Below are 26,416 nucleotides of genomic sequence, written 5' to 3'. Positions count from 1 at the left end.
CCCATGAAACTTCCACCAACCCTACAGCACTCGTGTATGCTATCCATACATAATGTTGGACCCTATAGACTTTCAAATACCTGATCCTATCCTAAGCCCTTCATCAAACAAGAACAAGAAATAAGGCCAAGCCAAACATTCTCAGGCTATAAGATCTTAATTATGTACAGCCATGATGCATACACTAAGCAACTACATTAATAATGTCAATTTCATATAAGGAAATTCCTAGGCTATCAGGCATCATAAAATCAAGCAATTCTATCATGCAATTCTTGAAGATCCCTAGCTTAGTACTACCATGTTGTTCTAACATATCACAAAATCAAATAATCCATAAGGTATTTTGGGGTCTACTTACTGGCTTCGGTTGATCGTACACTTGCATCCTCCTTTCGTATTTTGAAAACCATTTGAAAATGATTTTAAAAATATTGTCCTCGGTTTGAGATTGGATACACACGAGTGTTTCCTCCGATTCACTCAAACCAAGGTTCTGATACCAACTTGTAACATTCATAAAATTCAAGCCAATTTATAACTTCTTAAATCATTCAAAACCCAATAATTATTACAAATTTGTTTTCAAAATGGTTTCATGTCAGAGTATCCTAGAATCAAATCATAAAAATATAAGGAGGTGCACGATCATGCCTTCGCCTTCCCGCGTTCATTAGAAGTACCTGAAAAATAATCAACAACTATAAGCTCGAAGCTTAGTGAGTATCCCCCAAAATACAGACGTCATACAAATATAACCATATCATAACAAACAACACGCACAATGAGCCATCAGCCTGACTAGACCGCCTCGCAGGGCCATCAGTCTATCTAGACCGCTCTCCAAGCTATCAGCACGTCTGGACCACCTCTCAAGGCCTTCAGTCTATCCAACGCTCTAATACCAACTTGTAACACCGTAAATTTTCAAACAAAAATTTCTTTTAAACACCACATAATTCTCATATCACGTTTCACGAAAACTCCATTTAATTTATTTACAAAACACAGCTCTATATTTTTTTTAATAATTATAATCCAAGATCCTCAAATCATAACTCCTTCTCTGGTGTGTACAATCGAGCTACTGCCTTCCCGTGATTCTGAGAAAACCTTAAACATATAACACATAACACGGTAAGCACGAAGCTTAGTGAGTTTCCCAAAATACCACACACACAGCTCAGCATCCACTCGAGGCTATATCACTATAAGACCCCCCCCCCCCAGTCAATGTGTCTCAGTGGGACCCTCCAGTCCCACGGTTCGTTGGACCCTCTGGCCTAGTCTGTAAAGCTCCGCATAGCATAAATCACAAAGACATAACGCATAGCATACAACATAAAGCAAGATAAGGTAATACTCAATGTAAACACATAAGGCCCTACGATCACACATAAGTACCACTCTAGGTAAAGTAGAGTGAGAAGACTCACATCGGATGATGAACAGCCCCTGTAACACTGCTGCTACGCACTGGCCTCTAACTTTGAGACAAAACCACAATTAACCCATTTAGAAACTAAGTCCAGACTCTCACTCATTAGGTCTAAAGGAAGACCACTAACCAACCTATTAAAAGCCTAAAACCCATTGGGCCCACTAAGGCCCAATAATAAATGGGCTCACCCAAGGCCCACTCTCAAAACTAAATGGCAAGCCTAACACAAGGGCCCAAGGCAAAATTATAATATTTCTCATCTCATAGTCTCTAATTCACAAGCCCAAAGATTCAGGCCTAACCCTCACGGCCCATGACAAGATCCAGCCCAAAAGCCTACAGCGAAGTTACGTGGGGCGTACCTCTCTTGGTACACTCAGCGTGCTTACGCATGCATGAAACTGATTGGGGACTCCAACCCAGTACGCGGGGCGTACTGGAACTTACGCTTGGCATGCGTCCAGTTTGGCTTTAGTCCATTCTCTTGGTCTTAACACGTTAAGACCTTAACGCATTTCTTAGATCTGGACTCCCTATCATTTCTTACTCCATAAAGTTAGTGACTTTAAGCCTTTGCATGGATGATAAGGTCACAAACACATAAAACTCTTATTCTCTTAACTCAGAATGCTCAAATCTCATGCATGGGTTGATTCTCACGTTCAAGACCTCATTTTTATGGATCCTCCCCACTAGAAACACTTAAAAAGGACAGATATTGAGCTCTGCAGTGCAACAACTCATAAAGCCTCAAGATTTGGGACCAAAATCCCTAAAATGGACCATATCATGCACAAAACAAAAAGGATGGGAAAGCTTTGAGCTTTATACCTCCAAATGGTGCTCCATCCACAGAAAATCTCAGATCCAAATCCTGGACTCCATCTTTATTCTCTTCCATGCTCCTTCTTCACTCCAAAAATTCCAAAATAACACTTATAAGCTCACAATGGTTACACACAAGCTCAAGAACGAGGATTAGTGTTGTGGGTTATTGAATGAGGATGGTGGCCAGGAATGAGGCCATCTCATTCTTTATATAGGGACACTCCTCTTAATTAGGGTTTTCTTATGTGCCTAGTACGCCTAACGTACTAGGTGGCTCAGCTTAAATGTCATGCGCATGAGTACGCTAAGCGTACACATACGTACGACCAGCGTACTCCGCTGGCATCAATTTCAACTAAAAGACTTATCTTGCCAAATCATCAAACTGTCATCGCTTCCTCGACATAACGCTGATTCCCACGAACCTCATACCCTCGGATTGCAGCCCCCGAACCCTAATCACGGATGATCAGAAACAGGATGTTACAATAAAAATGGTAGTCACAAACTTCCACAAGTTCGTCGCTCCCAAGCGAAGCTAGTTCAACGTAAACCAAACTCTCAAATGATCTGGGCATGAACACGTATAAAATCATCCCTTAATGTCAGAGATCCATCTCATGGCAGTAATCGGATCATGTGTCCTATCCAACTCTGGTGGCTTCGTGTTGCTGAACTCCCGGAACAACATCGAGTCACCTCCATGTGGCCTAGCGGCAGTGACAACTGTGGTAGCTGCAGCAGCAGCCACCTCAGTAACTGTAGCATATCACTTGTCAAATGTCTCAATCAGTGTGGTCTTAATAGACCCAAACATCTTCGGTATCGCCTCTCGAATGGTTACGGCCACCTCCTCATGAATCATCCTGCGGATCTCCTCATCACTAGTCCCACTGCTCCCGTGGTTGTGGCGTGTACCCACCTTGATGTCTTTGAAACGCAACAAAAAAATCATCAGAGACTCGCTCGAGTTTAATTACACTCGATCACCCGTCTTTACTTGCTCCTTAGCATCCTAAGGATTCTTACTTGTGTTGCATACAGATCTAGTGCTTTCAGTAGTACGGGCCCAATACTACCTTCCACACCAACTTGTAGTCACCCCACGACCACCTCCTAGGATTCCAATTCACAAGTACTCTATCTCTCATGAATAACAGACTACCCTCTCAGTAGACCCCTCATATGCTCATCTAGGTATCTCTCCTAGATTATTCCTTAACTCAGAAATCTCTCTAAGTGATTCCTGCTAAATACTCCTACTTAGCACACACTCAAGGCAAATATCAGATAGCAACAATTCCTAGGCTAAAGCATCACAAATCAGGCAACTCTAGCCCTAATATGAAAACCTAACATATCCCCTAGCATGCATCCCTAACATCTCATAAATAACTCATAACACAAATAAGTAAGGGTATTTTGGGAAATCACCGTTCAGGCTCCGGCTGATTGTACACACTGCTCTAACTCGTTTTTCTCTTTAAACTCTTTCTCGTTTTAGAATAACCATTTCTTTTGAAAATCTTTCTCAAATCCTCAGTTTGAGTCCAGACACTCCCGAAGGTACATCCGAATCCCTCAAACCAAGGCTCTGATACCAACTTGTAACACTATAAATTTTCAAACAAAATTTTCATTTAAAAAATCACATTAACCTCATTAACACAAACACAAAATCCCCAAAAATATCAAATTATCAAAAACACATGTGCATAAGTTGTTTAAAACACAATCCAGGATCCTCAAAACATATCTCTGTCTCGTGTGTACAATCAAGTCGGTGCCTTCCAGTGATCCTGAGAAGTACCTGAAACACATAACACGGTAAGCACGAAGCTTAGTGAGTTCCCCAAAATACCACACATATCTCATTAGCCTCTCATGGATATACTCGAATAAGACCCTTTGGTCTATGTATCTCAGTGGGACCCTCCGGTCCCACAACTCGGGTGGACCTTCTGGTCCTAACTTAGTAAGATCAATATAATACACAACATAGATCACAAAAACATAATGCAGGATATCACAATACTCAATATAAGCACATAAAACCCTTCGGTCACACAAAGATTACCATTATAGGTAAGTATAGTGAGAAGACTCACCTCGTAAGCAAGCAAGCAAATAAAACTCATACACGAATCTCTGGAATAGCCTCCACCTATTACATAGGATAATTATCTCTAATTAACACTTAAATCACGACTCTAAATAAACTAAGTTATTTTCTCTCTCAGACTCTTGGGATGGGTAAAAGACCATTTTACCCCTCCATGGTCCCCATAATCCTTATCTTGTCCAAACCCTAAAGTCAATAGAAGTCAACACTCGAGTCAACAGTCCATGTTGACCCGACTCATCGAGTGCATCTATGTGACTCGTCGAGACCCCTCATTTCCTCTAAAATGTCACGAAAATCCAACTTAACTCGTCAAGTTGTCTCATCAACTCGCCGAGTTACCGTTGTCCAGAATCGTCAGGGAAAACCCTAGCCGACTCGTCGAGTCAGCTCATTGACTCGACGAGTTCATTCAGTATTTGTTCTCATTCAGATGTTTTAAGGCAGATCTATCACCCCAAACTCTAGATCTAGCATCCCAAGGCTGAGATACCACGTAAAGCTACAATTTTTACTTCATGCATGGAACTTAGGGCTTGAAATGCCAAAACAAGTTCTAATTATGGTTGAATGCACAAAAGTTGGCCTCTAGCTCAATAAAGCTCGAATCTTTGGGCTCACAAGTCCTCCTACAGTCCAAATCTGAGGTTTCAACCTCATGATATGCTCAAATAACTCATTGGCGAAAGATGGATAAGCGAAAATCCTAAAAACCTCCCTAAACTAAGATCTCACAGAGGAAAGCTTAAGATAGAAGCTTTTTAACTTCACACCGAAGCTAATCACTGAAGAACTTTGGATCTACAGCCTCTCCTTGATCAAACTCGCCAAGCTCTCCAAATCTCCTTCCAAAGATGCACAAAACCACTCAATTTAGTCTCTCTCTCTCTCTCTCTCTCTCTCTCTCTCTCTCTCTCTCTCTCTCTCTCTCTCTCTCTCTCTCTCTCTCTGATCGATTAAGGCTTCACACAGGGGAGTTGGATGACTGGTGAGACGAAAATGATGGCTTAAGGTCCCTTAAATAGGACCCAACCCGGAGATTTAGGGTTTCCACGTGGTCAATTCGTCTCTACTCAACGAGTTGGGTCACCCACTCGTCGAGTTGCTTAATTGAGTCGTAAATAAATATATAAATATTATATATGGGAATCTGGATGTTACACTTAAAATCCAAAAATTTCTTTTTTAAATTTGTGTTTCCTAATTTGAAAGTAATGGAGATATACATTTTTACCCTTCTTTTAATTAAATGGTATTATTTTTTATTTTTATTTTTTGTAATTTAATATATATATATATATATATATATATATATATATATATATATATATATATATATATATATATATATATATATATATATATATATTTTTTGAAGTTTGATATTGCCATCCCTCATGTTATTTAGAAGATTGTCTAAACTGTAATACATATAAAGGCAATTGCATAAAAAGTAGCTTTTTTTATTATTATTACAAATAAGAAGAAAAGTAGCATGATTTTATAAACAAAAGAACAACATGGATAAGATAATTAATTAGTTTAATTTGCCTTTTCTTCAGCTGCATACAATGCCTTGATTTCTTCCACGTCATCATAGCTTCCCAAGAATATCGGAGACCTTTCATGTATCTTCTTTGGTACCAAGTCAAGCGCCTGACAAATCATTATATTAGGAAAAAAAAAATATCCCTTTTTACAAGACTTTTCACCAAATAAAAAAAAAACATTTTTTTGAATTTTTCCACAAATAAAAACCAATTTTGAAGACCCACGTGAAATTACCATTAGTTAAGAAATTTGCTTTTTGTATAGTTTCCATTTAAAAAAGTAAAAAACTAGAAAGTAATTATATAATTCAAGATTTCTCGTTCATATAATTCGAAATTGTTCATATGATTACGAAAACCTTTATTTATATCAATTTTTAAGAAGTTGTTTTGTTGTGAGGATTTTCAAAAACCATACTCGCAACAAAAAGTGTAAAAATGAGAAAAAAAAAATATCGACAAGAAACGCCTTAAATATGGGGGGAACAATTTCGTATAAATATTGATTTCGCAGTCTTCTAGGCGTAATTGATGGTTATTCTGTTAAAAATGGAAATTTTTTGTGTTATTTTAGTGAAAAGTCTTCCACAAATATGGTTATATTTGTTTTTTTCTTATTTGAATAATATCTAGTATGCTACCTATTATATTAATTATTTATAAATTTATAATGTTTAAAGGAGCAATTAAATTAAATACCCGCTCCTTTCCAGTAAATGACTGTCCGCCGGCTTGTTCCATCAAGAACGACATCGGGAACACTTCATAGAGAACCCTGTTTTTTCAAACATTGAAACCAAAATAATTTATTGTGATGTAATTTTTAAAAAAAAAAAGTAAAATTAAATTAAATAATCATTAAAAAAATTTACCTTAATTTCCCATTAGGGCTCTTCTTATCAGCAGGGTACAAAAAGACACCCCCATAAAGTAAGGTCCGATGAACATCAGCAACCATACTGAATAAAAAAAACAAGACATGTCAGTTTTATACTGTGTTCGACATGTATCATTGTGGAAAAAGACGAAAATGCCCTTCTTAGGCTTAAAGCATTCAAGTACCTTCCCATTTTAAAGATTTTGCATTGGGATGAGTGAAAAAATGGAACATTGGTTTTTTTATCTATTTAAAAGACGAAAATGCCCTCGTTATCCTCTCAAATTTCAAGGATTTGAATACCTTCCAATATATCTTAAGGATTTTGCGGATGAACCATCTGTGGGGTACTTGCATTTTTCCACAAATCTGAAACTCAAAAAACGTTTAAAAAAAATGTGATAAAAATAAAAATGGGGTAGAAAATAATATTTTTACTTTGCAGTGGGACCATCCCAGTTCTTAGCATTTCCTTCATTGACCGAATAAATCTTTCCTTTCTTTGGGATCTGTGCACAAAGGAATTTGATACAAAAAGAATTACGAAAAACCGATTATTGAGATAAAATGTAAAATTACCAAACTACCCTTATTTTTATTCAACTAATTATGAGATTATCTGATTTTGCTTATTGAAGTAATTGAAAAATGTCATTTCCTTCTAGCCCATTAGGCAGTTACTCTGGATTGGACTATACAAAATTTCTAGGGCTGTATGTGATAAGATTGAGAAGGACATTTATGTCTTTTGCATACACAAGATTTTTGGCACAAAAAGTTATAGTTTTTGTCTTATTCAGATTAGTTTCAAATTCTTGTTCCACCTTTTGGGGACAAAAAGTTGCAGTTTTTATCTCATTGACATCAGTTTCAATCCAATAACACAACATGTTTTGTTGTGGGCTTATAGAAAAATGATAATTTAAAAGAATCTTTGCATAGGTTAAATACAAAATCAAGATTTATAAAAACAAGAAAGGTTGTATAAAAAGGCTTACCTTAATGTCTGCATGGGTGAGTATAAACTCCCCTAGAGATGGATCAAGAGTAAATCCATTGACACCTGATCCAGTGCTTAACACAAGCTGAAAATGCATGTATATATTTAGACAATAAAAATATTTGTTGAATTTGAAAAAATGAAAAGTCAAGATGAATTAGAACAAGTTTATTCCACAAAAATAATAATTTTGGTTAATTTATTATTCTCACCGTGCAAGAGCTACCATACATGCAGTATCCAGCAGCCACCATATTCTTTCCAGGCTGCAATACATCTTCTAAAGTTGCCTCATCACCATCTTTTATCATGTAAATCCCAAAAATCTAGAAAGGAATTCAACTTATCATGCTGCAAAATCAAGCTATCTTGAAGAAATTTCAATATATGTAAAGCAAATTCAAAAAAAAAACGATAAGTAGTTTTGATGATGTATCTTACAGTTCCTATGGAAACACCACAGTCAATGTTGGAAGATCCATCCAGTGGATCGAAAACAACACAATACCTGAATCACTTGCATATAATTTCTTGAATTATATAAACTTATAGAGTAACAAATGAGATTATAAGTAAAAGATTAAAAGAATTTGAATTGGGATTTGAGTTTGTCCTCACCTTCCACGTTTAGATGGTTCCACAATTATTGCATCTTCATCTTCTTCAGAAACAAGTATGCACTGAAGAAGAGTGATTCACTTAGTTCAATAATTACACTACAGATTTGAATTTGAATGTTTACAGATACTCACTGTTCTACCACTGCTGACTAAAGCCTTCACAAAAACTTCATTCGACAGAACATCCAATTTCTTCTGCTCTTCTCCCTGAAATTAATCCAAACAAACAGATAAAGTTGTAAGAACACAAGCAAAGAAGTTTGCATCTGTTAATGGTGAAAGTTGAGATGTGTTCTTCTGTTAACTTGCCTGTACATTCGTCTCCCCGGCAAGTCCAATGAGTTTAGCCAAACCTGCCTGCATATCCAAATTTTATACCATAAGAACAGTTTGCTAAACTTGTTTTAACGGCATTTGTTTAGCAATTACTGTTGATTTCTGACAAAATTAGCACATAAATTGTGGAATCCCCAAACTTATTGTTTCATCATAGCAAGTTTAACTAGGGTTTTTTTCACTGATCATCGGAACAATACATAATCCTAATCAATTACTCATATAATTTTGCGATACGAAGAGAAATATGATGATCGGAAGAAGGTCAACTGCTTGTAAAAATTGATTAAACAGGGGGAAATAAGATGACCTTGTTAACAGCGGAGCAGACGAACTTGCAACCTAGAACAATGTGACTGAGCAAGATACTGAAATCACCGCGTGATTCCGGATGCTTCGACTGTTCATTCAGCACAAACCGAGTTATGGTCATCAAATCCGTCCGGAAGGCATCGGCGGCATGATCCATCTTTCTCCGGCGATAGAGTTGATCTCTGAGAACTCTATATACTTTTTTTCTTCAATCTGTATCGAAATCAGACAAGATTGAATTTCATCGGTTGACAAAATCACGCAATTCAAGGAGAGACAGGAAGATAATAGCGTTCTTATATGTGCACGGGAATCGAAGATGAGGTTATCTGCGGCCAGTGGAAGTTCAGATGACACGTGGCGGAGAACGGCGTGACGGTGACGCTAGCGGTTGTCAGGAGGATAACTGTAAAGAGGGCTGGTGGTTGCTTCTTCTTCGGCTATGGAAGGTAGCGGGAGTTCCAGACAAATACTATATTTTGGACTTTTTGGCAAGTACAATTATACTATTTTCATTTTAGTCCTTTTAATATTTTCATTTTGGTCCTTTCGCTTTAAAAGTATTACATCATAGTTCTTGACAACATTCCATATATAGTATATAAACTAGATAGTTCCATCGTAATCGTTAGAAAATGAAACTCAAAAGATTAAAAAAAACAAAATGTCATTATTTCAAATATGCTGAAAATGATTAAGTTGATGTATATTAATTGCATATAGCTAACATGTCAAGTTCAAATACACATATTTAATTTTACATTGATTGACACATATTACACCACATATACTGCATCCATAGAAACATCGTTTATGATGATCATGTCAACCAATCATCCAAGGATATTCTCATTTAATTTACCATATACCTCGAGTTAGAGAAGGAGTGAGGAAACAATGATCGGGTGACGATACCCTTGGAAACTTATAAGAGTCATAAGAAATTCGAGATTTGAAGGTACTATTAAGCTACAATGATGATGGAAGAGGATAAGAAAAGCATGGAATCTTGGATTCTAGGATAGAAACGAGCATGTTCTATATTTATGCTCGAAAGAAAGTTTGATTATTCAAAAATTCAGGTTGGCGTTGTAAGAGGAGTGTTATATGGCCTCTCTGACCGCAAGCGTTGAACATAAAGAAAAATCTAATCTTTTGTTTTTTTTTTTTGTTTTTGGTGCAGGATGTAGCATCTCATGTTGGGGTGGCCACAACTCCATCAACCGTGTTATTTACGTCTAGTTCCCAAGTTTTAGCAAAGAAAAAAAATATATAAAGAGAGAAAAGAAGACAAAGGAAAACAAAATAAATTTCTCTTTTGTATTTCTAAGTTGGAAAGAAGTAAAAGGAAAATCAAAAATTATGTTCTTCCTCTTCAAATCCTTTTGGTTCGGAAGGAAATTTATGAGGTAAAGTGATCTTATTTCCTTCCACTATTTTCCTTTTAATGAAACTCGAGAACATCATTTTTTTTTTACTTTCTTCTCACTTTCATTAATTTCAATTCTTTTCTTTTGTTAAGTTAAACTTAGAATAAAAGGTGTTAATATTATTTATCCTACGGATGGCTCAAAGTTTGCATCTTTAAGGCTAAACGGTGTCATGATCTTTTTACCCATGGTAAAGGGACGTTACATAGGTGTCACGTAGACTTTTACAATTTTCACATTTTTTACCTACAAAGTGTAGTATCGTAGTTATGATTTTTTTTTAATTTCATTTTAGAAAAAGATTAACTTTTTTTAAAACCATACTAAAATTTAAAATAACATAAACGTAAAAATTACAATTTAAAAATCCTAAAAATAAAAAAAAAATTAAAAAAAAACATGAAAATTAAAATTACGTTGAAAATCTAAAAATTAAAAATAAAACATGACGTTGAATTTCAAAAACCTAGATCAAAAAATCAAAGCATCAAATTTTTAGTTGCGTTTCAGATTATATTTTCCCCGAATCGATGCTTTCATAATTCTTGTCACTTTTTGATATTCGGGGTCGAGATGTCTCACATCTTGCATTAATAATGTATACTCCGTGAGTCGGATGGTTTCAGACATATACCTCTCCAATGTTGAATTCAATTGGGTCATTTGTGTCATCATTTCTTCCAATTTGGCTGACCGCTCGGTTCCAACTGAAGAATTTAAAGAAGTCGTTTTCCCTTTTCCTTTTGCTCAAGCTTTTGTTTTGTCTCTTCCCATTGGACGAGGAGGTGGGCGTATTTCTTCAATGTCGTCGTCATCATCGTTAAGATTAACGCTTACATGACCATCCAATGAGACTTGTTGCGAGCTCGAATATGAAGACGTTCGGCTTCTTTTTGGCGAATTTGCAATTTCTTCATGTGTTGCAAGTTCCCTCCACCTAATGCTTCTTTTGACAACTTCTCACACATGAATAAACTTAAAAGACTTTTGCATATCATCTTGGAAGGTAGCGTGTGTTTTTTTCAACCAACTCGCTTCATTTTCTCCGCTAGTCCATTGCTTCTCAATGTTTGTGTAAATTCCATTTCAATGTGTGATGACTTTGTTCATAAGATTCAATTTGGAGTTATATTGGTCGGAGGTTCGATAGTCTGGACTTCAACCCATTACCCTACAAAAGCGTTCCGTGATACGTAACAAAAACCGATCACGATTTTGACCCTTTCCTGTGCCACCATCTTCAGATATGTCGACCCATGACCTTGCTAACTCAACTTCTTCTTTTTGTGTCCATTTTCTAGAACAGCCATCCATTTCTTTTGTTGTTGAAGTTGTTGTTGTTGTTCTTCGTGTTCGGTTGAAGGTGTGAATGACGATTGAGATGAAAATTGGGGTTGAGATGGTTGGGTTTGAGGTTGAGATTGGAAATGAAATTGTTGGGGCATTTGGAATTGTGAATAATAGTTAGGAACACCATCTATTTGTGACCGGTAAGGTGATGGCGAAAAATGCGTAGGCGTTTTTAAAATTTTGGTTAGAAGAGTTTGGGTTGTTGGAAGAAGACATTTTGAAAGAAAGAATTTTTATATTGAAAGTGTATTATGTGGTAACTTTTTTAGTATGTGAGATGTATATATATTATGTGGTAATTTAAAGTTTGGGTTGTCCTAGATGGCATCATGGACCAATGCGGGACAACATAAAATACATTTTTCGACTACCTTATTTGAATTGGAAATTTTTTATTTGTCCTAACTTGGTTTGGATGTTCATAACTTTTTATTTGTCCCAACTCTGGTTGGACGTTCAAAATATCAAAATAAAAATATCGCATTATATTAAGATGATGAATAAGTCTTATCTTTAATCCACGAATGTTAAATTAACATAAAATCCATCACCTTAAAGGCTTAAACCAATCATTGATGTGGAATAACTTTTTTGTTAGAACGGCGGATATAATATTAAGAATTCATAGTTTATCATCTGACTAGACCAATCTAACGAAATTATCTTAGATCTATAGACCACATACTTGGAACTCAAATCGATAATAATATGCATTTGCCATTTAGAGCGTGTTTGATTTAGCTTCTGTGGGGCAAAAATCCTTTTTGTAAAAGGATTTTTTATACAATGATTTTTTACAAAAGTTGTTTTTTAAAATGTGTTTGGATTAGTTTTTAAAATGAAAAAATCAAAAGTTAAAGTGTTTGATTTAACTTTCACATGCAAAATGATTAAAAATGACATGTTTATATATTTATTGGGGGTTGATGGAGATATAAAAGTAATTTTAATGTTTAACACCATTGAAAAGTTGGAAAAATCATAATTTCCTGACTTTTCAAAAAGACCAAATTTACTCTATTGAAAAGTTGGAAAAATCATGATTTCGTGACTTTTCAAAAAGACCAAATTTACTCTATTGAAAAAGTCATTTTCAAAAGTCATTCTCATCTTCTCAAACATCTTTTTGATTTTTTCTAAAAGAAAAAAATCCAAAATCATTTTAGAAGTTAAACCAAACACTCACTTAGTATTAAGAAAAATTCTAAATTTTATCTGCTTTTAAAGCTCTGTGCCAAAGTCGGTTCAAAAAAATTAAATATCCTCAAATGTTCACTATATGTAAAAAAATCAGTTATTGTTATTATTATTATTATTATTATTATATAATAAAAAATTATATGATATGCATTTGTCCACTTTATCCCCCACCCCCTCAACACCCCATGATTGTATATTGTTGATTTCAGTTTTGATTACCGAAAAATTTTCATAAAGTTGAACTTAGGCATTCTCAAATTAGTACATTTTTAATTTGAGAAATCAATTACCTATTTTTTCTAATACCTAGTTTCATACTAATAGATCAAGACAAATGTTAACATCAAGAGATGAGATTAAGAAAAAAAATTATGTATTCGATTGGTCACGAGTTTATATGACTAGGAAGAAAAATAAAAGCAAAAATTATATATTTATATATATATATATATATATATATATATATATATATATATATATATATATATATATAGACACACACACACACGTTGGCCTTGATTTCACATTTTAACTCGGGTTTGTCGTAAATGTTTAGTTATTAATAATTTTTAATCTAGGTAATGTAAAGAGGGATATCATTGAATTATATTTAAGACCAAGTTTATTTGAGAAAGATTTAGTTAGAAGACTATATGATATAAGTCTAAAATGTGAAGTGTCAAATTCTAATCTAGGTGTATTTGGTTCTGACAAGTTTGACTAGATGCGAACGGTCGCAACGAAGTGGAGGCATTGTTGAACGGTTGCGACTGCGACCGGAGGCGAACGATCGCAAGCCTTCGCAGTCGCAAGGGATCGGTCCAGTTGGTTGTGAATCTCGAAAGGCGTGGCAATGTGAATCTCAGCACGTATTGTGATCCGATTCTCAGAATACTATCAGATGCGAACAATCTTGCAAGACAGAAAACTCTTATGCATTCAATTACGAACGAAGCACACTTACTGTTGGGTACAAAAGTCATTTGTTGGGATCGATAGCACATGGGATTTACATGATAACTTACGTGGGTTAAGGACTGGAGTTTCCATTTATTAGGTGTGTCTTTTTCGTAGCTTCCAATAAGCCTCTAGAGGCAGTTTCTTCTAGTAGTCGGTTACTGTTAGTGGGTAGTTTATTTTCTTTGTGACCGTTGTTTGTCTCAGGCTATTAATAGCTATTTTAGTTGTCTTTGTAATCAGTTGTTTCCAGAATTTAATCCACAAACTTTTGTTCATCCAGTTGTTGTTGTAGTCAAACTTTGTCAATTGAAGGAGGCTTTCCTTATTTTTTGACAGAATTCAAACCAATAGGTCTTGGTTTGTCTTCACTGATATTCAATCTATAGGTCTAGATTGTCTATTAATTATATCCTTTATTTCATGTTTTCGCTGTAATCACAGAAAACCCAAGACAATCCCTCCGTACACATATCATAAGTGGTATCAAAGCTCAGTTTAGATGGATTGAGAAGACCCTAATCTTTTGTGTAACCTTCGTGAAGCACTCAGAAACATTGTTGGAGACCCAAATCGAAGACATCTGATATGTGCATATTTAGTTATATATTTTGTGGAGAATCTTAATACTTTTTGGCTATTTTATTTCAATTATTGAACAAAAGGTACTTAATTATGTTTAAATTATATTTTTCAGCCTAAAAGACGTGCTCGGAAGCAAAAGGAAGTGGGAAATGCAATAGGAAGATCGAGAATGGAAGAAAGAAAAAGAGTCAAAAACCTAAAGAACTCGGTGAGTTGGACACCTGCTCGACGAGTAGGCACGAACATTCACGAACCATTGGGTGCCTTACCACGCACGGATTTTAAGTGAGGAACTCGACGAGTCGCCCATGTTTTCAGAAAACTATATAAAGGGCATAAACTCACGAGACAAGGACTCTTTCTAGAACCTTTGGAGACTGAATTGCGATTGAGAGTGCTGCTAGAGCTCTGGAACTCGATGATCAACCTTAGCATTCAATTTTAAGGAGATCGAAAGGCACAAATATATTCTCTTTTCTTAATCTAGTGTTTACATCATGTTTGAATCATTAAGTTTATTTTGTGAGATGTTTTCTGCTATGAATATGAACTAAAAACTCGTTGCTTCTAAATTTTATGGGTTGGATTATTTAATTTGGTGAATTTTGTTTTGTTAAGCTTGTTAAAGATCCTCATGTGTTGACAATAACTATTTTCTGTTAATTATCAAGTTTATTAAGTTGCATGAACATCTCTTAATTGCTTGTCTCATATAATTGATGTGAAAACAATATTATATGCCTAGGAATAGTGAACATGAAACTAGAGGTTAATTAGAAAACAGGTAAGTCAATGTGTGAGCTTGTGTGATGAACAACTATACAAGAGGTTAATTGAAATAGTAATTTAATTAGCTAACTACAAGTCTTGCTTAACCCGAATCAATAAACTAGGAAACTCATTAATTTAACCAATTGGCCACTGTTTGATTTGATTTGTTTTCTAAGGATTAGTAATAGTGAACATGAACCTAATCAATTTAATCGGTAGCCAATGACAAATTAATCAATTGCACTTGCCATAAAATCAACCATAGGAATAAGTATGTTGAACCTTAACATAAGTCTCCTTAATTATTGAATTTAGTTGATTTTTATTTTTTTTTAGTTGGTAATTGTTTTGTTTGAGTGTTAGTTAAGTGCTTAAGTTTCTAGTCTTGCAAAACTAGAGAAAACCTCTTTTCTTTTATTAATTATTTTTTAGATAATTCTAGTAGTTAGTTTAATTACCGTTCCCTGTGTTCGATACCCTGTTTGTTCAATTGATAGGTACACTGCCTTTTGTGTGTCTAAATTATATTTAAAAAGTAGAACTAAAACTAGTGCATTCAACACACATCAGCATCCTATGTGTAAACTGCATTGGGTAGAAGATGTCAAGATTACCGAATTGCCTCAATTCGTGGGTGGAACCGATCCATGGATACATTTGGATTGGAAAAAGAAAATCGAAAGAATGTTCGAATTCAAGGAATTATATGATGAAAAGTGTTGCAAATATGCAATTATAAAGTTGAGTGATGGAGCTTCATTATGGTTTGAAGGGATGAAGGCCAAAGGGATGAAGGCCAAGAAACCCGTGAAGGAAAATATAAGATCTCTTCTTAGGAGTCCTTGAAGCGTAAACTACGGAAGAGATATATTCCAGCCAACTATAGGATCATCAACTATAGGAGGAATGCTGAATTGAAGCATTAAAAGATGAGTGTGGGAAAATACATCGATGAGTTTGAGAAACTATCGTTGTTGGGCGATATAGAGGAGATAGAAGAACAAAAGATGGCACGATTTCTACGAAGCCTAAATTACAACATCTCCACTACAATAGAACTTTATCCCTACTCTAATTTGAAACATTGTGTAGTTTTTATTTGAAGTTGGAAGTCCAAGCAAAGATAAGGTTTGGAGGGAACTCTAGTGGGGAATCTACTAAACCCAAGCCTTGGGTTAAGTTCAAAACCAACATGAAGGTAATCGCAAAAACTACTCCCAATATCACAAGTGGTTCCAATGTGACCCCAAAGATGTACAATGCAAACAAGGAAACAAGTTTGTCTAAGGTTCGTTGTTTCAAATGTCAAGGTTTTGGCCATTATCAAAATGCTTGTCTAAATAGGAGGGTGGTGACATTAAAGGAAGCTATTGAGATCCAGGATTAGCTATTAGAGGAAAAAGAGAGTTTGGGCTATAAGTTTGTGATTAGAGAAGTTTGTGAAGATGAGGAGGAAGAGGAGACATATGAACCAACGAACTATGACACTACTTTAGTGCTTCACACATTGCAAAACCAAGTTGTACAAGTAGATCCCGATCAACACGGGCACATCTTTCGTACGAAATGTCTTGTGGGAAATAAAGGGTGTAGTGTAATAATCAATGAGGGAAGTTGTACCAATGTGGAGTCTAGTGAAATGGTGTCGAAATTGGTTTTGTTAACAAAAACACATCCAAAATCGTACGCCTTGCATTGGCTTGATGACGATAAGAAGGTGAAGGTGTCTAACCAAGTCAAGGTGTGCTTGAAAATAGGATCCTATGAAGACGAAGTTCTTTGTGATGTAGATCCAATGGATGTATGTCACATTCTGATAGGACGACCATGTCAGTACGATGGGGATGTAACGCATTAGAAGAGAAGGAACAAGTACGAACTGAGACATAATAGGAAGAATATCGCATGGAAACTGATGATTGTGAATGAGGTGAAGTCCATACGAAACCAACAAGTGAAGAAGAAAAGTCTCACGATAATGGCTACTGAGAAAGCAGTGGAACACGTATTAGACCAGAGGGAAACAATACACATGCTTGTTGTGAAAGACGATGTGAAAGTGAAACAGGGTTAGCAATAGGAGGGTTAAATCACATATTTGCTTGGCGAATTTTGAGATGTGTTTCCAACTAAACCAGGATTACCTCTAATCCATGGTAGTGAACACCAGATCGATCTTATCACAAGAGCGTCTTTGCCTAACAAGGTTGCTTACCATTGCAATCCAGAGGAAACCAAGGAGTTGCAAAGGCAGGTCGATGCACTTATAAGCAAAGGCTATGTTCGTGAAAGCCTAAGTCCTTGTGTTGTGCCCGTTTTGCTGGTACCCAAGAATGATGGATGTGGCGAATGTATATTGAAAGTAGAGTTGTGAACAACATTACCATCAAATACTGATTTCCAATCTCAAGGCTAGATGATGTGTTGGATGAACTACATGGATCGGTACTGATCTCAAAAAATGATTTGTGAAGTGGCTATCATCAAATCAGAATGCGAGAAGGTGATGAATGTAAGAAAAATTTCAAGATTAAGCATGGATTATATGAGTGGATCGTAATTCCTTTCAGACTCACAATGCTCCTAACATGTTTATGAGGCTGATGAATGAAGTGCTAAAGTCGTTTCTTGGAAGGTTTGTTGTAGTTTATTTGGACGATATGTTGGTGTACAGCAAAGGCGATGAAGAATATTTGGTGCATTTGAAGCAAGTGTTTAAGATCTTTAGAGCTCAAAAAATCTATGGGGAACAAGAAAAGTGTTTGTTTATGGTGGATAAGTTAGTATTCCTGGGATATGTTGTGTCGGTTGATCAAACCAAGATTGAAGCAATCAGGTCTTGGCCTACTCCTACCAACATTTCCAAAATGAGATCATTCCATGGTCTTACTTCATTTTACAGGAGGTTCATCTGTTACTTCAGTACCATCACGTGTCATATCACAAGCTGTTTGAAGAAATGAGCTTTCGTATGGGGGAAGATGCCCAAAAGGCGTTTGAGAAGATCAAGGAATTGTTGTGTGTTGCTCCCGTTTTGGCTCTCTCGAATTTTTTGCAACCATTTGAAGTGGATTTCGATATGAGTAGGGTTTGTAATGGTGCTATTTTAATTCAAGCCAAACATCTGATCGCTTACTTTTCTGAAAAATTAGGAAGTACTCGTTTAAAATACGACACTAATGATAAGGAATTCTATGCCATTATTTGAGCATTGGACCACTAGAGTCATTATCTATGTGTGAATCACTTAATATTGCACTCACATCATGAACCCTTAAAATACATCAATGGGTAGTAGAAGTTAAGCACAAAACATGCAAATTGGGTGGAATTCTTACAATCCTTTCATTTTTCCTTCCAAGTACAAGGAGGGAAAGATTAGTATCATAGTTGATGCTTTATCGAGACATTACACTTTGTTGGAAACCTTGGATGTTCGTTTGTTTGAGTTCGGAACTTTGAAGGATTACTATGGAGATGATGTTGATTTTGGAGGAATTTTTGAAAAGTGTGCAGGTGGCCTTAATGGTGAGTTCGTGTCGCAAGATGGTTTCCTTTCAAGGGCAATCGCCTTTTTGTTCCGAAACATGCCATCCGTGAGCTACTAGTGCGTGAGGCTCATTGTGGAGGATTCATTGGGCATCTTGGAGTCGCAAAGACTTTGGAGGTGTTAAAGGAGCATTTCTTTTGGCTTAAGATATTAGGGGATGTAACTAAAATTATGGGAAAGTGTATGAAGTGTCATATGGTGAAAATCTCATTCAAGCCCGGGTTGTACGCACCATTGCCTATACATGTTCGTCCTTGGGAAGATGTGTCCATGGATTTTGTTGTTTCCTTGCCTTGCACTCAAATAAGTAAAGATGTTGTCATGCTAGTGATGGACAAGGTTTCCAAAATGGCTCATTTTATTGCTTGCCATGAGAGGCTAACAATGTTGCTGACTTGTACTTCAAAGAGATTGTACAATTGCATAGGATCCCAAAAACCATCGTTTTAGATCGGGAATCTAAGTTTTTGAATTACTTCTGGAACACACTTTGGAGGAAGATGGGGACAAAACTATTGTTTAGCACATCGCATCACCCGTAAACCGATGGCTAAACTAAGGTTACCAACAGGACCTTAGGTACACTGTTACGAGGGTTGGTGAGCAAAACACAAAAGGATTAGGATGTTAAGCTTGCACATGCTGAATTTGCATATAATCATTCTCCTACTTTCACTACTAGTCATTCTCCATTTGAAGTTGTTTATGGTGTTAATCCATACCTTCCAATATATTTAATCTCATTACCAAAGAAAAAGTTGGTGCACAAGGATGCTGAAGCAAAACTAAAGTCTATGATAAAGTTGCATTAACAAGTTCGTGATTGCATGGGAGCTGTTAATGCAACTCACAAACAAAAGTCCAGCAAAAACAAGAAGCCTCGACTGTTTGCTAAAGGTGATTTGGTGTAGGTGCATTTGAGAAAGAAACAATTCCCAAGCAAACGCAAAAACAAGTTGATATCAAGATCTGAAGGTTGTTACAAAGTGGTGGAATGTATGAATGATAATGCTTATAAGGTTGAATTTCCCAGAGAATATGGTGTCCATGTTGCGTTCAACATTGGAGATCTTTCACCCTATCTTTACGATGATGGCCTTACTGATTTCTTTCAAAGGGGGAGGGGATGATACAAGTCTAAAAGGCAAAGCGTCAAATTCCAATCCGGTTGTATCTGGTTCCGAAGAGTTCTGAATAGATGTGAAAAATCAAAACAAATTAGAGGCATTGTTGAACGGTTGCCACTAGATGCGAACGATCGCAAGTCGTCGCAGTCGCGCGGGATCGGTCTGGTTAGTTGTGAATCTCGGAAGGCGTGGTGATGCGAATCTCGGAACATATTACGATGCGATTCTCAGAATACCATCAGATGCGAACAACCTTGTCAGACAAAAAACTCTTATGCATCCGATTACGAACGAAGCACACTACTGTTGGGTACGAAAGTCATTTATTGGGATCAATAAAACGTAGGGTTTGCATGAATAATGTGGGTTAAGGATGGGAGTTTCCATTATATTTAGTGCACATTTTTCGATGTTATTTTAGCTTCCAATGAGCCTCTAGAGACAGTTTCTTCTAGCAGTCAGTTACTGTTAGTGGGTATTTTATATTCTTTGTAACCATTGTTTGTATCAAGCTATAGTTTAGCCGTCTTTGTAATCAGTTATTTCCATAATTTAATCTAATAACTTTTGTTCATCGAGTTGTTACACTCAAACTTTGTCAATTGAAGGAGGATTTCCTAATTTTTTGCCAAAATTCAAACCAATAGGTCTTGATTGTTTTCATCGATATTCAATATATAGGCCTAGATTATCTATCAATTCTTGTTTCTGCTACAATCATAGAAAACCCAAAGCAATCCTCAGTACACGCATCACTATTTTATTAATGTGCTAATTTTGTCATAATATTTTAGAAATTTTAGAATGTTAAGACAACATATCAATATCATATATTTTTATTAAGATAAAAAAAAGATATTGGTGTTTAATCCTTTAGAAAAAGAGGTATGCATTTTATTTTTCAAACATATTTAGGTCGTTATGTTTGACATGTTAAAAAATATTTTAAAAATTAGTTTTTTAAAAGCTACCAAAGAAAGATTTTCAACTTGCTTATAGAACTTTTTTTAAAATTCTCCCCAAAATAGTTTTTTTATTATAATAAACATATTTTTCAACATATGCTCTTATATATCATTTTGTATTTTTCAATTAGGTTATCTACTAGTTTTTATAAAATCGTGATCGTAAGATCATATGTGATCGGGATTCGGGAGAAATCTCCAAATTTGCTCCCAATATCATTTTTTGTGTAATACTCATTATAAATTGAAGTTGATGACAACTTCAATTGTGGAATCAACTTTAACTTTGTATACATAGACAATTTAGCTCTTGTGTTTTATAGACTCGCAAAATTAGAAAGAAAACATCTTAAGTAGAAAAAGAAATAAGATCACAATGCTTATGTATATATCTTGGCTAAGATCTCAAAGGGAATAACGTGAGTCTGACGATGGTCTACCTAATTCAAGATGAATGCATGAAATAGTGATGTTCAATGAGACTTCTTGCGACATGTGATGCTCGATTTCAAGTTGAATGCATGTTTTTGGGACTCGGCTATATAATAAGTAATAAAGAGGTGAGATTGAATCGGGTTAAGATCCTAATCGGGATCCTAAAATCTAAATATAGATATTGTTGCAAATAGATCTTAGTGTAACTGAGATTGTTTTTGCTTGCATGAACTTGAAATCGTAAAATTCTAAAATCAAGATCGAAGTTAAAATTACCTTTGTATGTATAGATAAATAATTTAAACAAAAATTATTTTTCTATTTTGGTTTAATAAAATTTAGTAATAGACCGACTCATATAAATATTTTTCAAAGTAAAAGGTTTAAGATTAGATAGTGACATGAGTGTAGAAATAGACAATTTAGAGTGGGGATTGCATGACTTTCCTCCACCAACAACAAAATCCATGTGACCCCTCATCTCTAGCCATATATTTTTCACTTTGTTATCCCTTTTACTAGATTTTTGCTCTTTTTTACTTACAGTCTTGACATAGTTAAATATTTTGCATCTGATAATAATATACTTACGTTTAATAATTTTTAGAAGGGTTGATTGAAATAAAGTAACATAGTTATATATTTTGCATCTAATAACAAATTAACAATATACATACGCTTAATAATTTTTAGAAGGGTTGATTGGAATATAGTAAAAAACATAAGGTCACGATATATCAAGTATCAACCGAAAATGATGAGAGGTTAGAATCTATTATTTTTACACATGTTTTTAATATATTTTTTTAAGATAAAAGAAATGATCTATTGGTGTATATGGCAAACGTGGTGTTTTTTTGTAATCACTAGATCTTGGATTTTTTTTTGTAGTATCATATAGATCACTTTTTGAATTTGATATTTCACCTCTAGCGTGCCAATTTCATTGTTTCAAGGAAATTTAAATTATGTTGACTTTAAATCTAGGCACAAAAAAAAGTCATGAAAAATGAATGATTATATAAAGAATTTGAATTCTTAGATATGATCAATGTATATAGTTAATGAGTATAAATATTCATCACGTCCAAATTTGGGTAAGTATGATAGTTTATAGGAAGTTATCATCAATTATATGTCCAAAAGTGACTTATTTTTGTTGTCAGCACATTTGAGTTACCTTCTACCATGTTAAAACACTTCAGAATTCATAATTTCCATAGCATTTTCTCTTAGGGGTCGTTTGATAGTTGTCGATTGGGTTAGAGCTGACTGAGTTAGGAGCTGACTGGGTTAGAAATGCTGATTGAGTTCACATCTGACTGAATTTATGTTGTTTGATTATTTATCTGACTGATTGTGCTGAATGATTAGAATGACTATATTATCCTTATGTTGTCCTTTTGTGTTGGATAAAATAATTATACAAATAAAAATTATCACATAAAATCCAAATTAAACATACATAATTAAAAATCCAAATATGAATTGTAATACAAAATCCAAATTGTCATACATAATAAAAAAGTATATCATTTAACGTGAACCATTTGAAAGTAACTGATTAGCAATCCGGTCACGCAAAGTAGTCATATACTCAATGGCTTCTGAACCCCATTCTATGCTTTGTATGTTTTGGCCCTCACTTCCTCCACCTCCCACATTAGGAGTAACCATAGTGTTTTGTTCAAAGTTCGTAAGTAGGTCATCTTCAAATCGTATTTCTTTATAAAATTATGGACCACGACACAGGCAATGACTATGTCTCTATGCACTGGAAAAGGATAAGGAGCCATACGTTTTAAAATTGGAAATCTCACCTTCAATACACCATAAGCACGTTCAATGAAATTTCTAAATTGTGCATGAGCATGATTGAACCTTTCTTCCTTAGTTAAAGCTATGTTTCTTCGAAAATCAGCTAACCAATACCTAGTATTGCGGTAAGGAGCTATAAATCCACGAGTGTTGGTGTATGCAGCATCACAAAGGTAATATTTATCTTTAGATGGGTGACAAATTAATCATATAAATAATATAGATAATAAAACTTATAGGAAAATGACAAACCTGGTGGAGGGAATGGAAATCCAGAAGTCGGATTAAATTCAACTTCTTTCAAAACTTTAGAATCGTGTGTTATGCCCTCCCATCCATCCCTATACAAAGGTGAATATCATATCAAAATCACAAATTCCGATTACATTTTGATAACATTCACCTTTTCCTCTTCCCTATAGCGAGTTTGTTCATCAACGGGCACAACTGCATGTACAAGTGTTCCATCTAGTGCACCTAATGCTCCATGAAATATGTTTTTAGCCGTTTATAACGTTCTGAGGTATTTCTTGTTGTATTAGAAGATGTTGATACAATAATTTCTCTTGCAAAGCACATCATTGCTTTTAGCACTTCATGAAAACATTGATGAATCATTTGTATGGAGTGGTGAAATCTTTCTTTAACAGCTCGAAAACGTTCATTATATCCTATAACATGTAAAAATATAGCCATCTTCTCTTCAACACTTATTGTCCTACTATGTTGCAACCAATTTCTTTGAGTAAAATGATTGCATAATAATACAAATGCATCTTATGAAAGACGTATCATATCAAAACATTGTATAGGATCTCCGTGTATCAAATCTTTTGTATATGCATGCCCAGTTTCTTCCGATTCGTTAGCTTTTATTCTTTCAATTCTTTTTTTTCTTTTTCGAACCAACATCAACCAATAGCATGAGAGTATAAGGAAACCTAAAAACTCACCTTCCTTATCCATATGTAACCTGTTACATGTTAATACAAATCACATAAGTTTTTTAACATAAACCATAAAATTAATCAATAACATTAAAATGGATGGCATACAACTCCATAAAATAAAAATCCATAACATAAAAATCCATAACAAAAACTCAATACCAATTAACAATCCTAAACATAACACATAAACAACCTAAACTTAAAAATCCTAAACATAACACATAGCAACCCTACACATAAAAATCCATACCATGTACCATAATATAAATCCATAAAGCATAAAGACAAAACATCCTAAAGTCATACTAAAGTCAACCAAGTAATCCAAAATTCTTTCCCGCACTTTTCACCCACAACTCACAAGTCGAAGACTCGAGGGGTAACCAAATTTTCCTGTTACCAGGATTTTCAGCGAACAACATAAGTGCAGTGATGTACTTCGGATAAGAATTTCCCCACTCGAAGTCTTTCAATTTTTCAATACATTCATCCATCTCCTTGTCAAGATTATTAGTTTGTGCAAACGCCTGAGCTGCCTTCCTAATTTCATTGCCAACCTCTCTTATGTCATCATCCAGTGTATCCATGGGTGCATTTCGTTTTCCTCTTTTATTTTTAGATCGAGCAGACGAATCTCCACTTGCATGTGATGCACTTGTAGGTGGGGGTACTGTTGAAGCTGAGGTTGGGATATCCATTTGAGGTGGAGTATCTACCATCTCAATATCGTCATAATCTTGTGTAGTAAAGACTTTTACGGGATGAGGGAGTGTCGAAGATGGTCCCCAACTAGCAGCACGGGTCGAGGTTGCACCGTCAAACAACTGGGCGCATAGATCAAGCTAAAGGAGGGGTGCATTTCTTAATTTCTCAACCCTCTTGTTCGACTGTTTGAAAAAATGATCTTATTATTAAACTTTTGAAAAAATAATAATGTGTTTTAAATTAAAAAATTACCTTTGCCTCCGCTTTCCACTCTTCATCCGTCATTTGAAACGTGTTTGTAACGGGATTATAGAGATTCCCAGTTTTGTTTTTTAATTTCAACCAAACTGAATACTTGCTTTTCAAGTAGTCATAACGATATTTCATTTGTTTTTTCTCAACAATAAAGTCATGTTCTTTTTTTTAGTTTTTCAACTATTGTATTCCATGAGGTACCTTTGAGACCACTAACCTCCCTACCGTTACTTGTTAGTTCTTCGATACATGCATTAAGAAAAGTTTTGTTCATAAAATCCAAAGACCAACTAGCTCTATTTCTCTTTTCTGTCATGTCTAAGGAATAAATGATAAACAATACTACATTTTTTTATTAATCCTTATAAATAATCTTCCATCACTCATTTTTGATGCTCATCGTCTTTAAATTGACTAGCTCGGATATGCGGGCGTTACATTGCGCAACAGAATCAAATCCTTCCCTATGAGATTATTTAACCCTACTGTGAGAGGCGTCACACCACTCGGTCAACTAACTGCTCCATATAGCAATTCCCTTAATGCTACCCATGTTCGAAGATCCCACTATCTCTTATCTGCCTTCCGGATGAATCGAGACCACCCTGGTCCTAACTATTCTGCCATTTTCTAGTTTACCGGACTCCCACCGGTTACTATACCCAAGCTCAAACTCATTGTCGCTCCCAGCGACTTCCGAAGAAGCTTCGGCTATATAAAACTGCTCTATTGGCCTTGCCACTCTAACTCTGTAAATCCTAGGATCCTCGATCCCCTATCTTGACCCTACAATCTCTACTATGTCCCACCTGCGTTGCTATAAGTACAAGGGCCTCGCCCACGGGTGTCACCCAACTATATTTCGGAGCGGCCTCTCCCATAGGTCTCACTTATCTATGGCTATACAGGCCCACTCCTCCTCGGATCTCAACTTACTATCCTTCTCTGACTCCTATCATACTAACTAGGAGATATGAACCCCGCCCACACTCCGCTAACTAGGAGATACGGTCCCTCGTCCACACTCCTTTAACTAAGTTGCTAATGAATGCTACGACTTACCCGCAATCTTACAACACTTTCCCACATTGTCTAATTACTGGCTACCAGCCTGAAAACATCCAAAAACAAGCACTCCACAACCTAACATCCTGATTAACTTACGTGCTATAGTGAAAAACACCAACCTGGTTTCCCAAACCAATCCTCAACTACTGTGAATACATGAACTT

General features: G+C 35.5%; 2 protein-coding genes across 2 annotated transcripts; one reads left to right on the top strand and one right to left on the bottom strand.

Moving 5' to 3' along the window:
• Positions 1-5,833: 5,833 nt before the first annotated feature.
• FBP (Inositol monophosphatase family protein) lies at positions 5,834-9,368 on the bottom strand. The gene is made up of 12 exons (XM_078959481.1): positions 9,085-9,368; positions 8,744-8,795; positions 8,571-8,641; positions 8,437-8,498; positions 8,260-8,326; positions 8,031-8,144; positions 7,817-7,903; positions 7,257-7,327; positions 7,122-7,187; positions 6,814-6,900; positions 6,641-6,716; positions 5,834-6,047 (listed from the first exon to the last, which is right to left on the bottom strand). The coding sequence occupies exons 1-12, from the start codon at positions 9,241-9,243 to the stop codon at positions 5,934-5,936; spliced, it is 1,026 nt and encodes a 341-aa protein (XP_078815607.1). The 5' UTR covers positions 9,244-9,368; the 3' UTR covers positions 5,834-5,933.
• A 7,989-nt stretch (positions 9,369-17,357) lies between these two features.
• LOC145003071 (uncharacterized) lies at positions 17,358-18,587 on the top strand. Its single transcript, XM_078962222.1, has 5 exons — positions 17,358-17,448; positions 17,518-17,730; positions 17,854-17,935; positions 18,054-18,162; positions 18,282-18,587. Exons 1-5 carry the CDS (start codon positions 17,358-17,360, stop codon positions 18,585-18,587), a joined length of 801 nt encoding a protein of 266 aa, XP_078818348.1.
• The last annotated feature ends 7,829 nt before the right edge of the window (positions 18,588-26,416 follow it).

This window comes from Lactuca saligna, chromosome 6 (assembly GCF_052625555.1).
Source record: "Lactuca saligna cultivar CGN05327 chromosome 6, ASM5262555v1, whole genome shotgun sequence".
In the NCBI taxonomy this organism is placed as follows: domain Eukaryota; kingdom Viridiplantae; phylum Streptophyta; class Magnoliopsida; order Asterales; family Asteraceae; genus Lactuca; species Lactuca saligna.
This window is presented reverse-complemented; position numbering and strand designations above follow the sequence as displayed.

What these genes read in the sequence shown, in the direction of transcription:
- FBP (XM_078959481.1), bottom strand. Translation starts at nt 9,243, where the DNA reads ATGGATCATGCCGCCGATGCCTTCCGGACGGATTTGATGACCATAACT. An exon ending in TGTATGGTAGCTCTTGCACG is followed by an intron (nt 7,904 to 8,030) that starts GTGAGAATAATA and finishes ATGCATTTTCAG; the next exon opens with CTTGTGTTAAGCACTGGATC. An exon ending in TCCTTAAGATATATTGGAAG is followed by an intron (nt 6,901 to 7,121) that starts GTATTCAAATCC and finishes TTTTTTATTCAG; the next exon opens with TATGGTTGCTGATGTTCATC.
- LOC145003071 (XM_078962222.1), top strand. Translation starts at nt 17,358, where the DNA reads ATGGCTACTGAGAAAGCAGTGGAACACGTATTAGACCAGAGGGAAACA. An exon ending in GAATGATGGATGTGGCGAAT is followed by an intron (nt 17,731 to 17,853) that starts GTATATTGAAAG and finishes TGATTTGTGAAG; the next exon opens with TGGCTATCATCAAATCAGAA. An exon ending in TGTTTATGGTGGATAAGTTA is followed by an intron (nt 18,163 to 18,281) that starts GTATTCCTGGGA and finishes TTCATTTTACAG; the next exon opens with GAGGTTCATCTGTTACTTCA.